Raw genomic sequence first — 27,136 nt, 5'->3', positions numbered from 1 at the left:
TTTCTGATTCGTTCTTTTTTTCGTGTCCCCGCCTCTCACCTAGATCTAAAGCCTGAAGCTAGTGGCGAGAGCCCAAGAAAAATCTCGGTAGACTGAGAGTCTTATTGGGAGTATGCTTGAAAAAGTAAACCCGGAAAGGCTTTAGTGAATTAAAGCTGAAGGCAGAGGAAATATAATAGATAATTTGGCTGGAATCGGGAAGGTTTAATGCAAATAAGATAGTCTAGGGGCAGCGTGGGAAAAAAGACTACAATACCCAGTGGCTACGGCGTATGAGAAGCGCTGCTTTCTGGGGGTTGTAGTATCTAGGAGATGTGTTTGAATTATCGGGACTGAGGATAACCTGTTAAAATTAAAAAAGAGAGAGAGGGAGGAGAAGCCTATTTGAATCGGGCCTCTCTGTGTCTTCACAATCGATTGTAAGCTTAAATATATTTTTAAAAAATATAAAAAGATTAAAGGGACTCGCTGCCTTTAAGACTATGCTTTACTAATCGATGACTCCTAAATCTAGGAATAGGTAGTTGATGTTTGTGGGCTGGGCCTTGTGGAAGAGAAGCCTCGTGGTGCCTCCTGGCTGAGGAGGCCCGAGGAAAGAAAGCGGAAGCCCAGGTTCGACTGCTGCTTTTCTCTGACACGTGCAGTCTAACTTTGAGCTGCCTCTTTTTGCAGTCCTGAAAGGCCAAAGCGCCGGTTGTCTGTTACCTATACGTTTCTGTAGGCAAGCCATGGCTCAGCTCCAGACACGCTTCTTCACTGACAATAAGAAGTAAGTAAGCGTACTCCCTTTCTCTCCCCTCCTCTCCTCCCCCCTCCCGCCTCCCGCCCCCCGCCCCCCGGCCCCGGGATCCTTTCGAAAGACCACTCCTGTATGACCTTGTGCATCCCTGGTTATCTTTGCCATCAATTCACTTTTTCCCTTTTTTTGGCTGGATTCCTCGCTTGAGCGCGTTTTCCACTCAAGTGGAAGTGGTGCCTTGCGAGGATTTCTCAAGGATCACCTAGCCTTCTTGCCTAGACTCAGGCTGTATATAATTTGAATTGTGTGTGTAGGGTGACCTGAAGGGCTTCAGGTTTGCTTCCTGAATGAAGTGCATTATGTAATTGAACAGTGAACAACGAACCAAGTCGTTATAGGCTGTCTGCTAGTGGTGTTTCACAGTGTCTGAAAACACAACTTCATTTTCCTACGTAGGTGATAGACGATGCTTTTCTGAACCAGGCTAGAAGGTGGAGCTCTCAATAGGGAGTTGGTAGAACTAGTTTTTGATGAGTGTGAAGTCAATTCAGTTACAGATTTGTGTATTTATATACATAATCTACACGTATGCGTATATATATATATACCTGTATGTGTATACCTATATGTATGTAAACATTTTACCAATTTTACAAATGGTCCCCAGATATGTAGCAATCATTTGAAACCTAATTATATTCTGCTTTGTGGTGTATATTACACTATTAATTAACTTTTTATCGTTTCGCCTGGTCTCTTCAACTATATTGTAAGTCTCTTGTTTGTAGAGACTGTTATGCTTCTTGGATTGACTGAGTCAACAAATATTTGTCAAGTTCTTCTGGTACTGATGATAAATAATAAATATTTGTTGTATTAACAAGCTAATGTCAGCTATAAACTAAAAAACTCCCACCTCAATTAAGATTATATTTTTGATTCTGTGTTTGTAGCTTTATGTGTTGACCTGGTAAATCATATTCACTCCTCTTGTACTGTTGCTTACAGTATACATAAATTGTATTATCAATACAGATGAGTATATATACTTAGTCGAAATGCTTCTAAAGGAATATGGTGATGGAATAGCAGGATCACTGTATTTTTTCTAATTAAAAGTTTTATGGAGATTATTGTTGATTCACATGAAGTTTTAAGAAATATTAGAGCACTGTATTTTAACTCCTGTGATAAATGGATAAACATCATATGTGTGTATGTGTGTTTGTGTTTATATATTTAGGTTTTCCAAAAAGGTAACAAAACCTAGAAATTAAACTTCTTGCTTCTTCCTTTCACACAATACGTTCTCATCAGTAAAATGATGGGGGAAAGTAGATTTATTCACGTATATGTGTATAATTTACATATGCATGTATATTCATATATGAGTATGTAATTATGCTACTTTTCCCTACTCATCTTACTGGCCAAAATATCATAGTAAACCAAAACTTTCAATTTCTAGGTTTTGTTACCTTTTGGAGAACCTAAATAACTTTTTACTTTTTTTGGCATGATAAATATATAACTATAGCCTTACTACTCAAAGTGTAGTTTGAAGACCAGCAGCAGTAGCATCACTTGGGAGCTGGTTAGAAAAAGCAGAATCTCAGACTCTACCTCAGACCTGCTGATTTAGAATCTACATTTTAACAAGATCTGAAACCTCCACCCCCCTCTCCCATTGTGACAAAAAGAGACTTATCATAGCATGTCTTGGTGAGCCCTGGAAGTTCTACCTTAACATCTTTTGAAACTTTTACATTCCCCACAAATATAGCCTAAATTCAGACCTTATGAAGACTTTTTTGTTTTTGTTTTTTGTAACAGCTTTATTGAGATGTAATTCACGTGCAATAGAATTCACACATTTAAAGTGTCCAATTCACTAGTTTTGAGTGTATTTGCAGAATTATGCAACCATCACCACAGTAAATTTTAGAACAATTTTCATCATCCTTTAGCTGTTACCCCTCCCCCCACACCCAAATACTTCCAAATCCCCCAAGCCCAGGGCAATCACTAATTTACTTTCTGTCTCTATAGGTTTGTCTGTTATGGACATTTCATATAAATGGGATTATATAGTACGTGGTCTTTTGTGACTGGCTTCTTTCACTTAGTATGATGTTTTTCAAGGTTCATCCATGTTGGGTTTTTTTTTATATATAAATTTATTTATTTTTTATTTATTTATTTTTGGCCGCATTGAGTCTTCGTTGCTGTGCGCCGGCATATATATATATCAGTACTTCATTCCTTTTTGCTGCTCAATAATATTCCATTGTATGGATATACCGCATTGTGTTTCCATTGTTCAGTTGATGGACATTTGGGTTGTTTTCACCTTTTGGCTATTAGGAATAGTGGTGGTGTGAACATTTGTGCACAAGTTTTTGTGTGAACATATATGTTCAATTCTCTTGGGTATATACTTAGGAATGGAGTTGCTAGGTCAAGTGGTAATGCCATGTTTAACTTTTTGAGGAACTGCCAGATTTTTCCAAAGCAATCATAGCATTTTACATTTCTACCAGCAATGAATAAGGGTTTAATTTCTCCACATACTCACCAACACTTAATATCTGTCTTTCTTATTGTAGCCATCCTAGTGGGTATGAAGCGATATCTCATTGTGGTTTGATTTGCATTTCCTTGATGACTAACAGTGCTCAGCATCTTTTCATGTGCCTGTTGGTCATTTGTATACCTTCTCTGGAGAAATGTCTATTTCGATCCTTTGCCCGTTTTTAAAATAGGGTTGTCTTTATTATTGAGTTATAAATGTTCTTTATATATTCTAGATACATGTTCCTTGTCAGATACGTGATTTGCAAGAATTTTCTTCTGTTCTCTCTTACAAGAGTTTCCTAATCTGCCTCCTGTTGTGTGTGCCTGTAATCCAGTCTCTGCAGTGCTGCCAAGAAAGATCAAACTAAACAAAATTCTGATGATGTTATTTGACTTAGACAGTGGTTCCTCATTGCCTAGGGACAGAAGTAAAAAGTACTTCACACAGCATCTAAACCACTCCATGCACATCTCTTTAGCCTTATCTTTGGTCACTGTCTAGAGTAAAGTAACACTTTCTGGGATAAGCTGGGTGGGCAGCTCTTTAATAACTCTTAGCTATTTTTTTTGCTGCTCTCCCTGCTTTCCTGCACCCCTTCTTTCTGCCTTGCCACACTTCACCTGGCAGAGACTCACTTTTCTAGATGTAGTGTAAGAGTGATCTTTTTTATGCATCCTTTCAGACTCTGCTCTCCCAGCCCCCTTTCCTCTGGTTGAAATGACCTACCACTTGTTCTCCCATTTTATGTATTACTTATGACACTGTTCTTACATACCTTACTCGTATTTGATTACCAGACTTTAACCCTTTCCAAGAACAGAGACCACAGGTTAATTCATTTTTTGTTAACCCCATGTAGCAAAATGTCTGTCATGTATTAGATACCCAATAAATGTTTGTTGAATGAATAAATACACGTTTGTTAAAACATCTGTAGACTTGATTTATCGTTTCCTTTTTGTAGATATGCGGTGGATGATGTTCCTTTCTCGATACCTGCAGCCTCTGAAATTGCTGACCTTAGTAACATCATCAATAAATTGCTGGAGGCCAAAAACGGTGGGTATATATACTCTGAAAAGTTAGGAGAAAGCACAGTGACACTAACTAGACTGAAATACATCATATTGTTATTTATAGCCCTTTTGGGGCATTATTTTATAATATTGCATGGATTTTATCATGGTAAAATTTATAACATGGATTTCCCTGCTGTATGATACTTTGAAAAATGCTTTGAAATAAGTTTTCAGGAAAAAAAAAATTCAGTTTAATCTGCTTTTAAGGCAATATGGAGACAAGGTGGTTGAGATTTAGGAATAAAGATTTTAGTGTAAAAGTTGTGATGTAGAGGTAATGAAGACATGAGGGCTAGATTGGGTAGGCATAGAACAAGCATCTTGGTGCTTCTGCAAAGCTAAATGACAATATCTGTATTTGAGCATTTGTTTTGTATAGTAACAAATGCCATTATTAATACTAGTATTTTATTTAAGTATTTAAAATTCATTTAAAAATAATGGATAAAACAAACATAAACATGCCACAGTATCAAGTAAAACATTTATAAAGATATAAATTAAAATAAATTAAACGTATGAAAAAAATTTTACAGGCTATAAATTTATATGTAAATTTAATATAAAATTAAAATGATATGAACAATATATGCAAAAATATTGATCAAACAAGATTGGTCATAAGTTGATAATGGTTGAAGTTGGGCGATAGGTATAGGAAGGTTTATTATTCTCCATTTTTGTGTATGTTTGGAATTTTCTATAATAAAATATTTCTTTAAAAAGTAATGAAACCATACATATAGTAGAAGATTTAAACATGAAAAATGGAAAATAACATAAAGCATAATCTTTAAAAACAAAATTTGTCAATGGAGCCATCATTTTGAGGCAAGCATATTTTTATGCAGATGTTTCTGATGCTTTTAAAGCTCTTTTGATTCTACCCTAGTTGGAGGAATGGGGAGGTGAGAATTATAAACTAATGTCTAATATTTTCCACTTTCTCTTCCAATAATCTTATAACATTTTTGTTAAGCTTAAGATGTTTTTGAACAACTTTTTTGCAGGGGGGCAAGATCTTTTCATTGTTAGCAAGATATAGTTCTTGATACAGAGATATTCACATAGCATTTCCTATTGGTTCTTATCTTTCATCATGGATGTACAATAGTGTAGAGATTCTGATGCATAGTTAGTTTTCTAAACTCCAAAGATGTCATATATTCTACTTATTGAAAAACTCTGAACTAGCATAAGAATTATTTTCTTGCAATAGACACTTTGCAATATCAGTATATGGTTGTTTGTTGTTACCCAAATATTTGCATATTTTTCTAAACTTGTAGATGAACATTGATTTGTCTTTTTGTGTAAATCGATTAACTGAGTCACTGCTCTTGAGTTGAAGATGCAAAATGATTCAGATTTTTTTTTTTTTTTTTTATTTTTGGTTGCATTGGGTCTTCATTGCTGCACGCGGGCTTTTCTCTAGTTGCGGTGAGCGGGGGCTGCTCTTCATTTTGGTGCACAGGCTTCTCATTGCGGTGGCTTCTCGTTGCGGAGCATGGGCTCTCGGCACGTGGGCTTCAGTAGTTGTGGCTCACGGGCTTTGTTGCTGCGCGGCATGTGGGATCTTCCCAGACCAGGGCTCGAACCCATGTACCCTGCATTGGCAGGCAGATTCTTAACCACTGCGCCGCCAGGGAAGCCCAGATTCAGATTTTTTAAAAAGTAACAAGCCAAAGAGTCAATGAGGGAATTCTTCTTTAAGAAGGATTTTATTATAGCTAATAAATCAGAAAGAATAAAGAATTTTTAGCATTTTGTAACTCCAAATGAAATAATGGATTTAAGAAGTGAATATCTATGGTTACTAAAGCCATTTATTAGGTAAAAGCCTGACAAAGAACGTTATGATGGATGGGATCAGACTGACATCATCTGAACCCAGAGGTAGATCTTAATATCATAAAAGGAGGCACAGTGAGATAGTGTGCTTTCTAATGTGATACAATAGGAAATACAATACGGTGTGTAAATATTCTTGCCAAAAACAGACAAACCCAAAGTCTAATCAGGCATTTGGGTCTGCCTAATGTACAGGTTGTATGTAGGTGGTAGAGGAACATGTTAAAGGATACCTTGGAGATATAATCAACCAAAGCCAGAATGTAAGAAGTATTACAAGAAGACCCAGTTTCTTCAGCAAATAAAAGGCAATGGAAAAAAAGGATGGAGAACTGTTAAAGATATTAATCAAATATAATGTGAGGACTTTGGATGCTGATTCTAGAAAGCTCACTGTAAAAAGACATTTATGAAACAAGGAAATATGAACATTGACTGGCTTTATGGTATTAAAAGGAATAAGTAATGTTAAATTTTTAACATTGTGACTTTTTTAGTCTTTATATTTTAGAGATACACACTAAAGCATTTACAGATGAAATTTTATCATTTCTGAGTTTTGCTTTAAAAAAAACCAGCAGGAGAGTGGAGGGAGGAGTATAGATGATTGTCCATGAGTTGGTAAAAGATGGGAATGAGGATTCATTATGTTATTCCTACTTTTGTATATATTTGGGATTCTTCTTAGAATACAAAGGTTTCCTTAATCAAAATGATTACACCATCAACAATAAAAATATTATACCAACAGAACAAAGTATTTCTGTTCTTAAAAATCACATAATATACTGGAATACATGGTCTGATTGTGCCATGGAGAAATTCTGGAGAAAGTTGGAGGCCACACTAGGATAACAGGTACCTGTTTGTTTTGGGGGTCTCTCATTTACCTCTGCCAATACCACTTCAGGTCCTAACAGTGATAATTTTATTATGTATTTTCTTTAGAGTTCCACAAACATGTGGAGTTTGATTTCCTTATCAAGGGCCAGTTTCTGCGAATGCCCTTGTTCAAACACATGGAACTGGAAAACATCTCATCGGTAAGTTCAAATGCTTACCTGCTGTATTTTACTTAAGGTATTACCAGATAATGTAGGAAAACTTCATTTAGAATCAACCTGAATCTACAGGAACCAAGAGCCTTTTGATAACTGTTTTTTCCTAGAAACTGAACCTCGGTTTCTGTATCTTCAATTTTTAAATTCCCTCTTTTTTTCTAAGTATTATTCAAGAAATGTAGATGAATGAACATGGAAAGATAACTTCATATTTGTGGAACAGTTGTCAAGAAAGGGAATAGCAAATATATGTTTACTACTAATAAAGGTATATAAAATGATTGTGCACATATATAAACTTATGGGTTAGGTTATTGTGATTTATAGTTGATTGCCCCATCCTCTAATATTCAAACTTTCCTTATTATTGCTTTTATAATTTAAAATATAATTAATAATTGCTTTTATGATTAGGGGGGCAATTTTTGGAACTGTGGTAAAATATACATAAAAGTTATCTTTTAACCTTTTTTTTTTTTTTAATTTTTTATTTATTTATTTATTTTTGTCTGTGTTGGGTCTTCGTTTCCGTGCGAGGGCTTTCTCTATTTGTGGCAAGCGGGGGCCACTCTTCATCGCGGTGTGCAGGCCTCTCACTATTGCGGCCTCTCTTGTTGCGGAGCGCAGGCTCAGTAATTGTGGCTCACGGGCCCAGTTGCTCCGCGGCATGTGGGATCTTCCCAGACCAGGGCTCAAACCCGTGTCCCCTGCATTGGCAGTCAGATTCTCAACCACTGTGCCACCAGGGAAGCCCCAACCATTTTTAAGTGTACAATTCAGTGGCATTAAGTATATTCACAATATTATGCAACCATCACCACTGTCCATTTCCGGACTTTTTTCATCATCCTAAACAGAAGCTCTGTATCCATTAAACAACATGCTTTTATGATTTTATAAAGTTTCTTATATTCTTTTTTTTCTACTTTTAGCGTAAGTTTTCCAAGGTCATTAATATTTCTTAATATTACTCTTAGCATGCTGTTAGGTCAAATAAAGTTTTTCACTATTTATATGGCTCCAAAATTTCTGGATTCTGAAGGGGAATTACATGAAGGAGATAAATTAAACTGGGGGTCCTTTATTTTCATAATGTACCATTTAAAAACTGCACCACCTGATTGATTTCTGGTTTCTGTCTGTGACTAGGAAGAGGTTGTGGAACTAGAGTACGTGGAGAAGTATACTGCACCTCAGCCAGAGCAATGCATGTTCCATGATGACTGGATCAGTGCGATCGACGGGGCAGAGGAATGGTATCGCCAGATGAATGTTTTTGTATCCACTTTAAGTGTACTATATGAATATTTTTCTCTGATTACTTGTTCTTTGTGAAAGTAATTTTGTGATACATATGTATATACTGTGACCATGCCAAAGACCTTTAAATTTAGTGTAGTCAAGAAGAAACATATCTATTAATAGATTTTCTGTTCTGTCCAAAGAGGTTGTAGTGACATTTGTCTTCCGAATAGGTCGTGTGTCTTAGGGCATTTATTTGATTATGTTGCTTTTAAGACCAAGAATATAATTTGTTTCATAGAGGGAAAAAAACCTTTTCTAGCCACAGATCTCCCAGCCTACTACCCTGAAGATGCAGATCATGCTATTTTTAGGGCTGAAAAGGGCAGACTGGAATCAAGAAGGTATGAATCATTCAGAGCAAACCCCCTCTGGCCTTACTTGTAGAAAAACACCTCAAGAATGGATCTCAGGAGGAGCTTACTTTCAAAGAATGTCTCCCTGGAGTTATTACATAGTTATGTTTTTACTGGTTTTACTTTTACTTTAAATGGTTCTACTGGTTTTTTATTTAATGGTTTTCACTGGTTAAATACAAAGGACTATTAGGCTTTTCAGACAATTCGCTTAGCTTCCCTGGGAGTGGTAGTATTTTACAACAATAGTAAAAATGAAGTCTAGGGTTTGTCGGTTACATTTTTATTTTAGGAGGTCAGGAAAAGCCCAATGTAACATCTTCTGATTTATTCTAGTGTGTTTTGAAATCTTAATCTTTATATTAAAGAAGAGTTTAAAAATATAATCCTCAAGGTTAAAAATATAATCCTCAAGGTTTACTTTATCAGTGCTTTAGAAATATAATTGATTTCAGGGTTTGAAAAAAGCTGTTTTTTGTGTTTCATAGGATTTTTTTCTCCTCACAGGATCTTGACTGGTTCTTATGATAAGACTTCTCGGATCTGGTCCTTGGAAGGAAAGTCAATAATGACAGTTGTGGGACATACAGATGTTGTAAAAGATGTGGCCTGGGTGAAAAAAGGTTAGCACTCTGCCTAAATTGAGAGGAATCCTGGATAGGGAATTGGAAATAAGCCATTTTCGATGCTGGGGCAGAATGGGGACAGGATAGGAAATGTCTCATGCCTCAGTTTTTATAAATATAAAATATTTATATTTTAAAATAATATACACATAAAATATACACATAAAAATATATACATAAAAAATATATGTATATATATTTCAAAAATATACACATAAAAAAATCCGTAAATCAGTAGAAGTGAATCCTAAAATTATATCACATAATATATATTTTCAAATTAATATGGAGTGTGTTAAATGCATGTCTTGTATAGTTTTGTTTTGTTTTGTTTCTTTGGCTGCACCCTGTGGCATGCGGGATCTTAGTTCCCCAACTAGGGATCGAACCCGCTCCCCCTGCAATGTAAGCGCAGAGTCTTAACCACTGGACCGCCAGGGAAGTCCCTATACTATTTTTGAAGAATCTTCCCTTTTATACCATCAGTTAGCTTCTTTTTTCAAAGGTGGCCTTTTTTATGAGGTCTTTTACCTTTTTAACATCTTTATCAACAACTACAAAAAATTCAGTTCTTTAGTTTTGGAACACTATTTAAAATTTTTGTACTAATTTGTTTCTTATCCTTGTGTTCTTTCTTCAGACAATTTGTCTTGCATACTGCTGAGTGCCTCTATGGATCAGACTATTCTCCTGTGGGAGTGGAATGTAGAGAGAAACAAAGTGAAAGCCCTGCACTGCTGCAGGGGTCATGCTGGCAGTGTGGATTCTATAGCTGTTGATAGCACAGGAACCAAAGTAAGTAGCTATTGTGTTATTAGTACTGTGTTCAATTAGAATTTGAGCTTCTTGGTGCAAACATGTCTTTTCTACATAAAGTCACTGTGATCGGCCTACTTCCATAACAATTGGTGACTAAAGAATATGATTTCAAACCAAAAGTAAATACTCGTAATGAGAGATATGAAGAGTCACTCCCTCACTCTGGGTATCTCCGGTTTAGAATTTTATATAAATTGCAGAAATTTTAAGAACTCAGGTAAACAGTAATTTTCTTTATGTAACCTCCTCAAATCATAGTGATTGACATTTTCAGTCCTTCAGCTACTCATAGTGCTGTCGTTAATTGAAAATGTCCAGCTGATCACCTAAAACTTAGCATGCACTAAAGTTAGCATTAATCGAGGTTGTTTTACTATTATTGCTGACCTACTCTTTATCACAACAAAATGGTAAAAGTTAGTCAAACTATGAGGGCAACACAGTATTTACTTAAGAGGGGTTACAGACTCCCTCACCATTTGAAAATTCTCCAAACCACAATGAAGTATTCTAGATTTAAGAGTGTTTCTTCAGCATTTCTTTGCCAGTTAGCATAACAGAGGACGTTTCTGCATTCAAAGTTAAAAATTTATGAGTATTCATATTGAGCCATAAAGAAGGTTTACATGTTGTTGAGTCCAAACCTAAGTGAATTAACTGTACCCTGTCCTTTGGCTATAAGAGATAGAAACTCATCCTGAACTTTTTTTAGCTTAAAAGACCCGAGGAGGGAGTGATGCACCACATCATGAGCAGGGTGATGATGCATTTGGATCTCAGGAACCAATGGAGTAGAGGCTTGCATGTGGCCAGCACACCTCCTCCCTCTTGTCTCCCCAAATTGACTTCATTCTCTTACCTCAGTCTGGCTTTCTCCACATGGCAATAAAACCTGGCCTTCAATATTCCCAGGTTTTACATCCTATACTGTCTGTCCCTGGAAAAAGATTAACTTCAGCTCTCTAAAACGCAAGTTTTCCAAAAAAAAAGGCTCTGAAGGAGGAAGAGACCTATTGCCACAGTGTAGGTCAGTTGCCCACCCTGATCTAAGCAACCATGGCCAGGGTACGGGCCCTATAAGAATGGCAGCTCTTTCAGTTGCCATGGGATTGAGGGTACAACTTCCCAGAGACTAGGAAGACAGGCAGATAGGTGATGCCATAGTAGTAAGAATTTCAGGGCAAAGTAAAGATTTCAAGTTAAATAGCAGGAAAAAACCAGGCAAACAATATGATGGATTAAATTGTATACTCTTTTTCCCTTCATATATATTTTTTTAGTTTTGCAGTGGCTCCTGGGATAAGATGCTAAAGATTTGGTCTACAGGTAAATGAAATGTTTCTTCTACTTTGACTTATTAATGATATTTCAAGAATTTCAGTGAAAAAAGACTTTTTAGCCCATATTTTTCTATAAAAAATGGACCAGAGCTTTTTAGGTCACAAATAAAGTACTATAGTATAGAGAAAAATTAGTATATTTCTTTGTGTTTCAAAATGTTTTTCTACTCTACCATCCCCTTATTTATTGGACGATGTCACTGAATCCCTGCAAGTATCAATAACACATCTGGTGCAGTGCGACATAACTGCCTTAGTTCTGAGAGTTCCCTTATTCAGGAATGTGGAAATAAACAAATAACCTTCTGTGTCATCTTGATATACTTTACTATTAGAGAAATTTCTTAGTTACGCTGGTTTACTTTAAAAAAAATTTTTTTAATACAATTTTACCAAACTTAATTTTCTCACTTTGAAAACGTAGATTAGAAGGAACAGTTAGTGGAGCCAAGGGGACTCTTAGAGGAAAGTACCTTGATAATAGTAAGAAGACACTGCTAGAAGAAAAGAAGGGGGAAAACCCACATATATTTTAGAAAGTAGTAGTACTGAACTATTTATTGCATGGGTAAGCAGATCAGAATACCTCTGTTGCTTCTGAGGAAATTGCTATATTACTGTACAATACCCTAAATACAGTTCACAAGGTAGAGTTGGGGAGGGGGGAGATAATCAAGAAAAGCTTAAACAGTTTTAAATAATTCTGTGTAAAATGGCAGGAAATATAAATCCATTTTAGTTAAAGCAAACAGTTTTGAGGCAGAAAGTTGTTTGTGTAGGAATTTTTCCTTTTGTGAAATACTTTTTGATAGTGCTGGGTAGATGAGATATTATCTATGATTAGTTGATACCCTTAAGGTGCTTATAGTCTAGTTTGGGAAAAGCACATGACATTTATAAAATAGTTACAAAACACTAAAATCTATGGTTTTTTATCTGGGTTTGCTACCTAGCCAAATGATGGATAACGAAGATTTTTTTTTTAATCAAAAAATAACTATCTATGAAACACTTTTTTTTTTTTTTTTTTAATAGTGAATACAGAGAGATGTCAGAGGAGCTAGTTAGAGTAGCAAGTATTAAATTTATTTATTTATTTATTTATGGCTGTGTTGGGTCTTCGTTTCTGTGCGAGGGCTTTCTCTAGCTGTGGCAAGCGGGCGCCACTCTTCATCGCGGTGCGCGGGCCTCTCACCATCGCGACCCCTCTTGTTGCGGAGCACAGGCTCCAGACGCGCAGGCTCAGTAATTATAGCTCACGGGCCTAGTTGCTCCGCGGCATGTGGGATCCTCCCAGACCAGGGCTCGAACCTGTATCCCCTGCATTAGCAGGCAGACTCTCAACCACTAGCGCCACCAGGGAAGCCTCCTATGAAACACTTTTAATTTATTGTTAGAAAAGTGAAATAATCAAGAAGAATAAACATGGCTGGAATGTATGTCCTTTTAACATGTATTTATTTACCATGTCATTCCCTTCTTCATAATATAAATGCAATCTGGTCAGAACTCTCCTACAACTAATAGTAAGCAACTTTTCATAGATATGGTAAACTGATGAATAGCCATAATGATAATCTTTATAAGATACCAAACTGGTTAGGTTTTAGGATTTTAATGTATAATACTTTATTTTTTGCTTTCTCCTTTTCGAAGATTGGTAAGCCAGGTATTGTTTTTAGATATAATTTTCCATTAACCAAAATAAGGAGAAATGTTAATTCCCTAACCAGTTGAGATAACATAGAGAAAGTATATACCTAGAAATATAAGAATTATTTGAGACTGTTTGTAATTAATATTTACCTTAAATTTTAACTCTATCAAATCTAATTCTCTGTGATATAGTCCCTACAGATGAAGAAGATGAAATGGAAGAATCCACAAATCGACCGAGAAAGAAACAGAAAACAGAGCAATTGGGACTAACAAGAGTAAGTATTTGTGAGAACTGACAGTATTGGGCTTAGGGGTGGTTTTTTTTTGATAAATTTATTTATTTATTTATTTATTTTTGGCCGCGATGGGTCTTTGTTGCTGCACTCCGGCTTTCTCTAGTTGCAGTGATCAGGGGCTACTCTTTGTTGCCGTGCACAGTCTTCTCATTGTGGTGGCTTCTCTTGTTGTGGAGCACGGGTTCTAGGCGCACGGGCTTCAGTAGTTTTGTCATGCAGGCTCAGTAGTTGTGGCACACGGGCTTAGTTGCTCCGCGGCATGTGGGATCTTCCCGGACCAGAGCTTGAACCCCTGTCCCCTGCGTTGGCAGGCAGATTCTTAACCACTGCGCCACCAGGGAAGTCCCGGCTTAGGTCTTTATTGACAAATATATGTTAATTTAATATAATTGTTCATATTTCGTTTCCTTTTGTCTTGTCTTGCTGCTTCAACCATAATTAGGCTTTCTTTCAGTAGATCTGTAAATTTTTATTATAAATACTCTGCTGCATTTATTTGAGTTATTGAATGTAGTTGCATTAAGCTAGGTTTACAGCTTGATAGGTTGATTATTTAGCTATTATATTTGGCCTCATGGTGAATTTTTTTTTTTTAACATCTTTGTTGGAGTTCCTCATGGTGAATTTTAAAGTAGGATCTTTTAATTGTTGAAGATTTCACTAAGTTTAGTGAAATATCTCATTACCTGACTGTTTAATGATAATGTTGCAGACTCACAGACATAGAAAACAACCTTATGGTGACCAAAGTGGAGAAGGGGTGGGGGGTGGGGCAAATTAGGATTTTGGGATTAACAGACACAGACTACTATGTATAAAATAAGTAAACAACAAGTCCTACTGTAGAGCACAGGGAACTGTATTCAATATCTTGTAATAAACCATAATGGAAAAGAATCTGAAAAAGAAGAGATAACTGAATCACTTTGCTGTACACCAGAAACTAACACAACATTGTAAGTCAACTATACTTCAGTTTAAAAAATAGTAATAGTAATAATGTTTCGTACACTGAGGATGTAATTTTAGTACATCTCCTAAATCAGTAGAAACCAAGAGTTTAATTGAGGTTTTGATTCTGTCATTTTGCTATAGATCCAATTAAATCAAACTCAGAAAGTTAATCCAGATTCTTATTTGCTCTGTTCCATTAGAAGGATATTTATCATAATATGATCTGACCTATGTTAATATACTTAGTGAGAAGAACAATACTGAGTCAGATTTAGGAAATCATGTTTCATTCATTTTCTAACAGCTGTAATGGATGTGCATTAAATCAGGCACACATTTGCACGTTATTTCTTACACTCACCAATAACAAGATATCTTATAAAAACTGTTGAAAATGAGGAATAAGTGATTCCTCAAACTCAGTAAACTGCAGTAAACAATAGCACTTACTGTTTCCAACTGAAAGTAGTGATTTATAATTTATACATTTAAACATAGACTGCTGAATTGCAAGTTCAATGATCTGGCGGCAATTCAGCTTCCTTATCACTTGTCTCATAAGACAAATTAAAGCTGGAAATGCCTTACCAATTGGATAATGTGCCAGTGGTAATTTATTGATGCATATTCCTGATCAACCTTTAAAGAATATATCTGAGTAGAAAAAGACTTCTTGAATTATCAAAATACTTTACTCATAAGGTAGCTTTTTTTTTTTAACCTTTATGTTAGTTGAAGTTTGGCATACATATAATTAAGTATACAGCTCAATGAATTTTTGCAGTTGTGTATACCCAAGTAATCACTATCTAAATCAAAACATCAAGAATTACCGACACCCTAGAAGATGCCCTCTAGGCTCCCTTGAAATCAGTAGCCTCCTAAAAGTGGTCACTGTTCTGACTTATCCTAGATTAGTTTCACCTAGTTTTAAGCTTCATATACAGGCATACCTCGTTTTATTGCACTTTGCAGATAATGCATTTTTTACAGATTGAAGGTTTGTGGCAACTGTGTGTCAAACAAGCCTGTTGGTACCATTTTTCCAGCAGCCTTTATTCACTTCGTGTCTCTGTGTCACACTTTGGTAAGTCTCAAAATATCTCAGACTTTTAAATTATTATTATATTTGTTATGGTGATCTGTGATCAGTGATCTTTGGTGTTACCATTGTAATTGCTTTGGGGTGCCATGAACCACGCCCATATAAGACAGTGAACTTAATCAGTAAACGTGTGTGTTCTGACTGCTCCACCGACCAGCCGTTCCCCTATCTCTCTCGCTCCTCTCGGGCCTCCCTATTCCCTGAGATTCAACAATGTTGAAATTAGGCCAATTAAAAATCCTACAGTGGACTCTTAAGTGTTGAAGTGAAAGGAAGTCTCATGTCTCTCACTTTAAATCAAAAGCTAGAAATGATTAAGCTTAGTGAGGAAGGCATGTCAAAAGCTGAGAGAGGCCAAAAAGATAGGCCTCTTATGCCAGTTAGCCAAGTTGTGAATGCAAAGGAAAAGTTTTTGAAGGAAAAGTGCTACTCCAGTGAGCACATGAATGATAAAGTGAAAACAGCCTTGTTGCTGATATGAAGAAAGTTTGAGTGGTCTGGGTAGAAAATCAAACCAGCCACAACATTCCCTTAAACCAAAGCCTAATCCAGAGCAAGGCCCTAACTCACTTCAGTCCTATGAAGGCCAAGAGAGGTGAGGATGCTGCAGAAGAAAAGTTCGAAGCTAGCAGAAGTTGCTTCAAGAGATTTAGGAAAGCAGTCTTTATAACATAAAAGTTCAAAGGGTAGCAGCAAGTGCTGATGTAGAAGCTGCAGCAAGTTATCCAGAAGCTCTAGCTAAGAAATTAAACGAAGGTGATACCCTAACCAACAGATTTTCAAAGCCGATAAAACATCCTTCTTTTGAAAGAAGATGCCATCTAAGACTTTTATGAGAGAGGAGAAGTCAATGCCTGGCTTCAAAGCTTCAAAGGACAGGCTGACTCTCTTGTTAGGGGCTTATGCAGCCGGTGACTTGAAGTTGAGGCCAGTGCTCATTTACCGTTCCAAAAATCCTAGGGCCCTTAAGAATTATGTTAAATCTACTCCATCTGTGCTCTGTAAATAGAACAACAAAGCCTGGATAACAGCACATCTGTTTGCAACATGGTTTACTAAATATTTTAAGCCCACTGTTGAGACCTACTGCTCAGAAAAAAAGATTCCTTTTTAAAAACATTACTGCTCATTGACAGTGCACCTGGTCATCCAAGAGTTCTGATGGAGATGTTCAAGAAGATTAACGTTATTTTCATGCCTGCTAACACCGCATCCATTCTGCAGCCCATGGGTCAAGGAGTAATTTCAACTTTTAAGCCTTATTATTTAAGAAATACATTTCATAAGACAATAACGGCCATACTTAGTGATTCCTCTGATGGATCTGGGCAAAGTCATTTGAAAACCTTTGGAGGGACTTCCCTGGTGGTCCAGTGGTTAAGAATTCGCCTTCTAATGCAGGGGACGCGGATTCGATCCCTGGTCAGGAAACTGAGATCCCACATGCTGCGGGGCAACTAAGCCCACGCCCCACAACTACCGAGCCTGCGTGCTCTGGAGCCTGCGCACCACAACTAGAAAGAAGCCCGCGCGCTGCAACAAAAGATCCCGCGTGCCGCATCGAAGATCCTGCAACTAAGACCCGACGCAGCCAAAACTTAAAAAAAAAAGAATTAAAAAATAAATTTTAAAAAAAGCTTTAAGAAAAAAAAAAACCTTTGGAAAGAATTCACCATTTCTAGATGCCATGAAGAACATTCATGATTTACTGAGGTCAAAATATCAACATTAACAGGAGTTTGGAAGAAGTTGATTGCAACCCTCATGGATGACTTTGAGGGGTTCAAGACTTCAGTGGAGGAAGTAACTGCAGATGTGGTAGAAATAATAAAAAAAAACTAGTACTAGAAGTGGAGCCTGAAGATGTGACTGAATTGCTGCAATCTCATTGTAAGACTTTAATGGATGAGGAGGTGCTTTTTATGGTTGTGCAAAGAAAGTGGTTTCTTGAGATGGAATCTACTCCTGGTGAAAATGCTATAAAGATTATTGAAATGATAACAAATGATTTAGAATATTACATAAACTTAGTTGATGAAGCAGCAGCAGGGTTTGAAAGATTTGACTCCAGTTTTGAAAGAAGTTCTGCTATGGGTAGAATGCTGTCAAACAGCATTGCGTACTACAGAGAAGTTGTTCATGAAAGGAAGAGTCAATCGATGTGGCAAACATCATTGTCGTCTCATTTTAAGACATTACCACAGCAACCCCGGCCTTCACCAACCACCACCCGATCAGTCAGTAGCCATCAACATTGAGGCAAGACCCTCCACAGGCAAAAAGATTATGAGTTGCTGAAGACTCAGATGATGGTTACCATTTTTTAGCAGTATTTTTTAATTAAGGTATGTACTTTTTTTTTATACATAATGCTATTGCATATTTAGTGTACTACAGTATAGTGTAAACATAACTTTTATATGCACTGGGAAACCAAAAAATTCTTGTGACTCACTTTATTACAGTGTTTGCTTTTTTGTGGTTGTCTGGACCCAAACCCTCAATATCTCCGAGGTGTGCCTGTAATATCTGTGAGATTTCATTCATCTACTGCATGTAATAGTTCTTTTCAGTAATAGATAGCATGCCTTTACATGAACATACCAGAATTTATCTGCTCTTCTTTTGATGGACATTTAGATTGTTTCTAGTTTTAGCCACCATAAATAAAGTTGCTGTACATGTTTTTTGGTGCACATATATTGTCATTTCTGCATATGTAGAATTGCAGGAGTAGAATTGCTGAGTGACAGGGTACACACATGTTCAGTTTTCTGAATGTTTAATACTGCCAAAACATTTTCCAAGATGGTTATATCAGTTTATACTCCCACTGACAGTGTATGAGAGTCAAAGTTACTCCACATACATATCACCACTTGATATGGTCAATTTTTTAGTACTTTGATTTTATTTTAGCACATAACATGTTTACATTTACTTACTGTTAAAAGGTGTCTCATTTTGTGATTTCTGGTGGTGTGTAGTGTATTTTAAGTCCCAGCCCTTTGATAGCTAATTTTGAAGTGCCTGTTCATGTTTTTAGCACTTTTTTTTTTTTTTGCCGCACCACATGGCATGCGGGATCTTAGTTTCCCGACCAGGGATCAGACCCATACCCCCTGCAGTGGAAGCTTAGAGTCTTAACCACTGCATTTTTTTTTTAAGTGTGTTGCTTATCTTTTTCTTATTGATTTGTAAGAGTTATTTTGTATTTTGTTTTTATTTTTTATTTTATTTTATATTGGAGTGTAGTTGATTAACAATGTTGTGTTAGTTTCAGGTGTACAGCAAAGTGATTCAGTTATACATATATATGTATCTATTCTTTTTCAAATTCCTTTCTCATTTAGGTTATTACAGAGTATTGAGCAGAGTTTCCTGTGCTATACAGTAGGTCCTTGTTGGTTATCTATTTTAAATAAAGAAGTGTGTACATGTCAATCCCAAACTCCCAATCTATCCCTCCCCCCTTCTCTTCCCCACCGCCCAGAACCATAAATTCATTCTCTGTGAGTCTGTTTCTCTTTTGTAAATAAGTTCATTTGTATCTTTTTTTTTTAATTCTGCATATAAGCAATATCATCTGATATCTGTCTTTCTCTGACTTATTTCACTTAGTATGATAATCTCCAGGTCCATCCATGTTGCTGCAAATGTCATTATTTCTTTCTTTTTAATGGCTGAGTAATATTCCATTGTATATATGTACCACATCTTCTTTATCCATTCATCTGTCAATGGACATTTAGGTTGCTTCCATGTCTTGGCTCTTGTAAACAGTGCTGCAGTGAACACTGGGGTGCATATGTCCTTTCAAAGCATGTTTTTCTGCAGATATATGCCCAGGAGTGAGATTGCTGGATCATATGGTAGCTCAATTTTTAGTTTCTTTTTTTTTTTTTTTTTTTTTTCAATTTTTAGTTTCTTAAGGAACCTCCATACTGTTCTCCATAGTGGCTGTACCAGTTTACATTCCCACCAACAATGTAGGAGGGTTCCCTTTTCTCCACACCCTCTCCAGCATTTATTGTTTGTAGATTTCTTGATGATGGCCATTCTGACTGGTATGAGGTGATATTTCATTGTAGTTTTGATTTGCATTTCTCTAATAATTAGCGATGGTGAGCATCTTTTCATGTTCCTCTTGGCCATCTGTGTGTCTTCTTTGAGGAAATGTGTATTTAGGTCTTCTGCCCATTTTTTGACTGGGTTGTTTGTTTTTTTGATATTGAGCTGCATGAGCTGTTCGGAAATTTTGGAAATTAATCCCTTGTCAGTCACATTGTTTGCAAATATTTTCTCCCATTCTGTGGGTTGTCTTTTCATTTTATTTATGGTTTCCTTTGCTATGCAAAAGCTTTTGAGTTTCATTAGGTCCCATTTGTTTATTTTTGTTTTTATTGCCATTACTCTAGAGATGGATCGAAAAAGATATTGCCGCGATTTATGTCAGAGTGTTCTGCTTATGTTTTCCTCTAGGAGTTCTATAGTATCCGGTCTTACATTTAGGTCTTTAGTCCATTTTGAGTTTATTTTTGTGTATGGTGTAAAAGGATGTTCTAATTTCATTTTTTTACTTGTAGCTGTCCAGTTTTCCCAGCACCATTTATTGAAGAGACTGTCTTTTCTCCACTGTATATAATCTTGCCTCCTTTGTCTTAGATTAATTGACCATAGGTGCGTGCATTTATTTCTGGGCTTTCTACCCTGTGGGGCAATTTCTACCCTGTTCCATTGATCTATATTTCCATTTTTGTGCCAGTACCATACTGTTTGAATGACTAGCTTTCTTTTTGTATTTTGTATTCAAGGTCTTTGCTGCATATAGGTATTATAAGTATTTTCTCCCACTCAGTGCCTTGCTGATAACTTTTATTTTTAGGTGTGCACGTTCATAAGCTTGCTTCCACTGTTCATTTTATTTGAGAGAAATCACAATATATTCATTTTTTTCATTTAGGTTTTTATAAGCTTTAAATCTGTGCATTCATAAATTATTAATTGAAGTTATGCTAGAAACCCTTGAAGTGCTATTTGAAGTGAAAATTAGAAATAATAGGAAAAGTTGGATTATTAAGACCAAAATTAGACAAATATCAAAAAGTTATTTTCTCTCTGGATTTCTTTTTAGTACCTGGCTTGTATTAATATGAGTAATGCTCTCATTCAGTTCATTTATTGGTCATTTGTTTCATATATTAACATACAATAAGGTTTTTTCCACATTTTCTCTCAAAATTGCTGTTTTTCCTGCAGTACTATTCTTTTTTTGAGCATTTGTTCTTTTTTTTTTAATTATTTAATTAATTAATTCGGCTGCATCAGGTCTTAGTTGCAGCACGCAGGATCTTCATTGCGGCACTTGGGCTTCTCTCTAGTTGTGCGCAACCTCCAGAGCACGGGCTCCTCTGTTGCTTGCCCATGGCATGTGGGATCTTAGTTTCCTGACCAGGAATCGAACCTGCGTCCCCTGCATTGGAAGGCGGATTCTTAACCACTGGACCACCAAAGAAGTCCCCTCCAGTACTATTCTACTGAAGTTTGTTTGCAGTAACAGTGCCAAAGTTGACTTTTCTATCTTAAAAAAAAAAAAAAAAAATGTACATGTAGGAAAATTCACTCTTTTTGGTGTATAGCTTTTGCGTTTTGATAAATACATAGAATATGTAACTACTACGTATTCAAGATACGGGACAGTTTGCCATCCCCTGAAACTCATGTTGCCCATTTGTAGTCAACCTTTCCTCTCTATTTCTATCACCTGACAACCACTATCATCTCTGTTCCTGTAATTTTTCTTTTTCTAGAATATCATATAAGTGGAATCACACAGTATGTAGCCTTTTGCATCAAGCTTTTTTTTCACATTATGTATTTGAGGAGGGAAACAAAGAAAGATTCATCCAGATTATTGGGTATCATGGTTTATTCCTTTCAAATGCTGAGTAGTAGTCTATTGTATGGATATACAACAGTTGGTTTAATTCACCAGTTGAAGGATATTTGGGTTGTTTCTAGTTTGACAGTTATGAATAAAACTGCTATAAACATTTGTGGACAGTTTTTTGTGTGAACCTAAGTTTTCATTTTTCTTGGGTAAATACCTAGGAATGGGATTGCTTATTCATATACATTTACCCATCATTTTACATGCCATTTCCTATCCTGGAGCCTCTGATTATGTTACCTTACTTTTTGTTTTGGATCACAGTAGAGGTTGTTCTGTTCCTCACTCCTCTATCAGGTTCCTTTACTACTTTCAGGGAAATTTTAGGGCTGGAAGAGAGACTTAGGGATCATTTGGTCCAGCAGTTGGCAAATAATAGCCCCACAGGTGATTTGGCTGTGGCCTGATTTTGTACTACACAGTGCTAAGAATGATTTTTACATTTTTAAGGGGCTTTAAAAACAAAGAAGAACATGGAACTGAGACTGTATGTGGCCTGGAAAGGCTAAAATTTTTACTTTCTGGATCTTTATCAAAAAACTTTGCTGATCTCTAATCTAATACAACCCCCTTAACATTTAAGAAGATTAAATGTAACAGAGTTACACAAGCAGATTAACTGTCCCCCATTTCAAGAGTTTTCCTTCTTTCTGTTACATGTTCTTTGTATTTAAAACAGACAGTATACCTAGTTTGATGATTTTAATTTGAGAGGGACATTAGAGATTTTAGAATTCTAATAAATGAGCCATGGGCATTATTTAAAGATTGGATGCTGAAGAAATGAGGTGGTGAGAATAACCTATTGCAATTAATTAACCTGGAAGAGTTATGTAGAAAATAGCAGCACCTTAACTCAAACCTAGGTCTTTCTGACCCCAGAGCTTTTTCTACTAGCTTCTACATATAACATCTTTGTCAACTGGGAGAATTTAATTAGTGTTAATATTCCTCAAAATGAAAAGTAGAGCAGAAGGGGAAGCAACAAAATACTGTGGAAAGACTACAAATTTTGGAGTAATATTTGGGTTCAAACTCAGATCTGCCATTTATAAACAGTGTGACCTTGGGCAAGTTATCTTTCTCAACTTCAGTGTCTTCATCTATAAAATAAAAACAAATATGTCTTGGAGGATTGCTGTAAAGAAGAAATAAGGTAGGATATGAAAGCTAAAGCACCTGACAATATCTGGCATATCGGCTTTAAAAGTAGTAACTATTATTATTGTTTCAATCACTCTAAACCAAAAATGCTTTCCCTTTTGGGTGTCCTTCATTTCTAGACTCCTATAGTGACCCTCTCTGGCCACAAGGAAGCAATATCCTCGGTTTTGTGGTCAGATGCTGAAGAAATCTGCAGTGCATCTTGGGACCACACAATTAGAGTGTGGGATGTTGAGTCCGGCAGTCTTAAGTCAACTTTGGTAAGACAAATTCAGTGCTTCTCTGATTAACTTTGAGCTTTTAAGTGGTAAACTTCTAGGAGATGGTTACTTTTCGCCCACCCTGGTTACATGTTCTTTCCTTTTTTTTTTTTTAGACAGGAAATAAAGTGTTTAATTGTATCTCCTATTCTCCACTTTGTAAACGTTTAGCATCTGGAAGTACAGATAGGCATATCAGACTGTGGGATCCCCGAACTAAAGGTGAGTTGTATAAACCTCTGAAGGAAAAATATGAGTGAGTAACGTAAGTTTCTCTTCTCACGAGAGATGTGTATAAAAAGATAATTTTCTAGAAATTTTTTGGGGGGTTCTGCCTACTTCTGTTTTCTAAAATTTAATAATGGTTGTCTGTTTTGTTTTGCTCAGATGGTTCTTTGGTGTCGCTGTCCCTAACCTCCCATACAGGCTGGGTCACGTCAGTCAAGTGGTCTCCTGCCCATGAGCAGCAGCTCATTTCAGGCTCTTTAGATAACATGGTTAAGCTGTGGGATACGAGAAGGTAACTCCTGTTGATGACTTACAAAGGAAATCTATCAATTGCCTGTTGTATACAGAGAAAATGAAATGAACACTGAAATGACTATCCAAAAGCAGAAGGGTCAAAAAAAAGTTCTCGGTCATATATCCTGAAATGATACATATTGATATCAAAAAGGAAGGCCAGGATCAAAGGAATTTTCTTTATGTTAATATGTTGGGGTTTTTTGCAATCTGAATGAATTTAATTGTGATAGTTTATGAAATCCATCTTTCTGACCTTGTTATATAAAATAGGAAAAAACCCCTGAACCTTAATATAAATATGATAATTACAGAATTAGAAGGCCAGTGGCCTGAATGAATGGAACTGTGGTCAAATTGTAAATTATATGTTAATAGGAAATTAAGTAAAAATACAGAATTTTAAAGATAATCAAAATTTAAAGGTTCCTTTCTTATTCATCAGTTAGTGCTACGATACTAATATATGCAGAGGGCCCCCAAGAGAACGCATATACAATTTATTTACATATTTCTACAAGTAGAATGGAGAGGCAGTCACCAAAACCACAGTTCGCTAATGATACAGGAAAAACAGGAGAGGTAGTCAAGTAAATGCTCAGAATTTTAAGATTAAGTGGTTACTGGGGCAAGGGTGGTAAGCTAAAATTTTCAGAAAAGTATAAATGATCAGTCATATATGTTTGTTTAATACTATGAAATGCATATAACACGTTAATATTTTCGTCTTTTAGTTGTAAGGCTCCTCTCTATGATCTGGCTGCTCATGAAGACAAAGTTCTGAGTGTAGACTGGACAGACACAGGGGTAAGAATTTATTAGTTATTTGGTGGAGAGGAAGAAACTACATTATATTTTTAGAATAAATCTGGTATTTGTGTTTACAGAGTTATTAGTTTCAATATATCTGATATTTATAATTCTGTATTCTAAGTTCCATTAATATTCATAAAATCTCATATCTCATTTAAAGAAGAAAAAAATTGTCCTTTAATATTAGGAGTAGTAAAATTTGAATATTTTGAAGCAGTTTTTTTCTCATGAGTATTTTAACGAAATGTTTTAAGTCCCTAAACTTGCTACTTCAGACTAATTGGATCAAAGTATTTGCTACTTAGAAAAATCTTAGATAATATGGCTGTATTATAAAATGTTCTTAAAGAATTACAATTTAATTATACACACACACACACACACACACATAAAAGCTCTTATTACCTAAGAACGCTTTCCTAATACAGGTCTGAGGGCTGTTTGAAAAATTTGTAATATCCATTTACCTACAAACAATTAATGTGCCATCTTTTAAAAACTTAATTTTCTTAAACAGAACTATATTACCCTTCAAACTTTTAAATTTTATTACATTTCTTAGCAAATGCTTCATAGAAAGTACAGTAGCATATTACGCCTCAACCAAATTAAAATCACCACTTCTAAAGTTTTAATATAGTGTATATATATAGTATATGTGTAATATAGTAGTGAAATTTGATGCAATTGGCCCGTTTTAGTATTAAGTATTAACTCTCAATGCAAGTTAATTGCTCATCCACGATTCCTTCTGTATCAGAATCATCAGTATTTAATTAGGTTCAGCAATCATATGAAATAATTGTATTTACTTCTGTGTTTATGTTCTTTTCCTCTCCCTTTACGCAGTTACTTCTGAGTGGAGGAGCAGACAATAAATTGTATTCCTATAGATATTCACCTACGACTTCCCATGTGGGCGCATGAAAGTGAATGATAAATTTGGCTACAGAGATTCCTTCTGTAAATGAAATTGATAGAGAATTCTCAGATTACATCAATGCAGGTGCAGGAAGCAGCCTTTTAGATTAAAGTTTATATACTATTTCACCCTTGATGATAGTTATCACTGTCTTTTTCTTTATTGTGTATTTATTATACAACAGTTATGTTTATTAAATGTAAAATATGGTCTGCATTCTCTACCTTATGAAAACCCTTGAAATTAAACTGAGTTTTTAATTTCTCTTTTAAAGGTATTGGTTTGAATTAAGAATTGCTTTTGAAATGCTATAAAAGCATTATTAAAAATTCAGTAATTGTTCAGATTTTTATCTCTAAGGGAGAAACTTCACTTTTTAAAAAGTTAGCTGTTTAAAAAAAAAGCATCTAAAAAAACTAATAAATTTTAATAGAGAAAAAATTAGAAATACAATCTGTGTTTGGTAAAATAAAATACAATAAATAAATAAATAAATACAATAAAATACAGTAAAATTAGAAATACAATCTGTGTTTGGTAAAATATGTCTAACTATAATAATGTCCTTTGTAGGTATTCAGAACATTAAAACATGTAGGTATTTCCAGTTAATTAAGAATTTCTTGAAATGTTTTAAGTGAAGTACTTTGTATTAAAGATAAGTCAGGGAGGGGACTTCCTTGGTGGCCCAATGATAAAGAATCCGCCTTCCAATGCAGGGGACGTGGGTTCGATCCCTGGTTGGGAAACTAAGATCCCACATGCCACAGGGGAACTAAGCCTCCATGCCACAAACTAAAGAGCCCACGCGCTCTGGAGCCCACGTGCCACAGCTACAGAGCCCACGTACCCTGGAGCCTGTGTGCCACAACTAGAGAGAGAAAACCCACGCACCACAACTAGAGAGGAGCCCACATGCCTCAACGAAGATCCCGCATGCCGCAACTAAGACCGGATGCAGCCAAAAATAAATAAAATCTTTTTTGAAAAAAGGTAAGTCAGAGAATTCCCTGGAGGTCCAGTGGTTAAGACTCTGCACCTCCAGTGCTGGGGGCCTGGGTTCAATCCCTAGTCTGGGAACTAAAGATCTGGCAAGCTGCGTGGTACGGCCAAAAACAAAATTTTTTTTTTTTTTTTTTTTTTTTTTTTTTTTTTTAAATAAAGGTAAGTCAGACTCCTTTAAAAATAGCATACAGATTTCATGGTAACCAGGAATCTCTCTCCCACACTTATCCTTGTATGTAGATAAGAATTAGATTCTTCAGACAAAACCTTTCAGTCAGTATTAGATAAAAATATTCTAAAATTTTTTTATCATTAGCATTTATCTAAATTCATATATACAAAATATTTAAAGTAAATTTCTTAAAATGTGACTTTAATGGATTGGTATTTCTCAAGCAGAGCACCTCAGCCTCTAAGTAATATATGGGAAAATCAGTTTGGTCTCATCATTAGACTCTGATGCCATATATCTCACGTGAGGTTCCTATCACAGAGGTCTAGGAAACAACCACCATAACTTCGCTGCAATTGAGAGCCAGATTTACAGTGGATTAAACCAGGTGGAAGATTAGTTCTCTCGTTTGGAGAGGTCCAGAGGCAGTCCAGTGCTGGTATAGTGGTTTTGTTCCATACTCCTTAGGGACCTGGCCTCCCTCTGCCCCTGTGATACCGTCATCATAGTTCACAAGAGCTAGAGCTCCGGGTACATCATTTCTTACAAGACAGTAATATTTTAAT

The 27,136-nt window shown here is 35.9% G+C and overlaps 1 protein-coding gene across 2 annotated transcripts; it reads left to right on the top strand.

The window, feature by feature from the left end:
- The first annotated feature begins 2 nt into the window (after window positions 1–2).
- On the top strand, window positions 3–25,726 carry WDR12 (WD repeat domain 12). Of its 2 annotated transcripts, XM_036857944.1 has the most exons (14): window positions 3–87; window positions 673–769; window positions 4,279–4,373; window positions 7,193–7,287; window positions 8,455–8,561; window positions 9,471–9,586; window positions 10,230–10,384; window positions 11,689–11,734; window positions 13,597–13,682; window positions 22,996–23,136; window positions 23,253–23,358; window positions 23,524–23,656; window positions 24,393–24,465; window positions 25,321–25,526. In XM_036857944.1, the coding sequence occupies exons 2-14, from the start codon at window positions 729–731 to the stop codon at window positions 25,396–25,398; spliced, it is 1,272 nt and encodes a 423-aa protein (XP_036713839.1). In that variant the 5' UTR covers window positions 3–87; window positions 673–728; the 3' UTR covers window positions 25,399–25,526. The 2 variants fall into 2 exon arrangements, with proteins under 2 accessions (XP_036713839.1, XP_036713838.1); XM_036857943.1 differs by lacking the exon at window positions 3–87 and having other exon boundaries at window positions 341–769; window positions 25,321–25,726.
- The last annotated feature ends 1,410 nt before the right edge of the window (window positions 25,727–27,136 follow it).

Source organism: Balaenoptera musculus, chromosome 7 (assembly GCF_009873245.2).
Source record: "Balaenoptera musculus isolate JJ_BM4_2016_0621 chromosome 7, mBalMus1.pri.v3, whole genome shotgun sequence".
Lineage (NCBI taxonomy): Eukaryota > Metazoa > Chordata > Mammalia > Artiodactyla > Balaenopteridae > Balaenoptera > Balaenoptera musculus.
Note: the sequence above shows the minus strand (reverse complement) of the source record. Positions and strands in the feature narration are given on the sequence as shown.

What these genes read in the sequence shown, in the direction of transcription:
- WDR12 (XM_036857943.1), top strand. Translation starts at nt 729, where the DNA reads ATGGCTCAGCTCCAGACACGCTTCTTCACTGACAATAAGAA. An exon ending in GTGGGATCCCCGAACTAAAG is followed by an intron (nt 23,359 to 23,523) that starts GTGAGTTGTATA and finishes TGTTTTGCTCAG; the next exon opens with ATGGTTCTTTGGTGTCGCTG. An exon ending in TAGACTGGACAGACACAGGG is followed by an intron (nt 24,466 to 25,320) that starts GTAAGAATTTAT and finishes CCCTTTACGCAG; the next exon opens with TTACTTCTGAGTGGAGGAGC.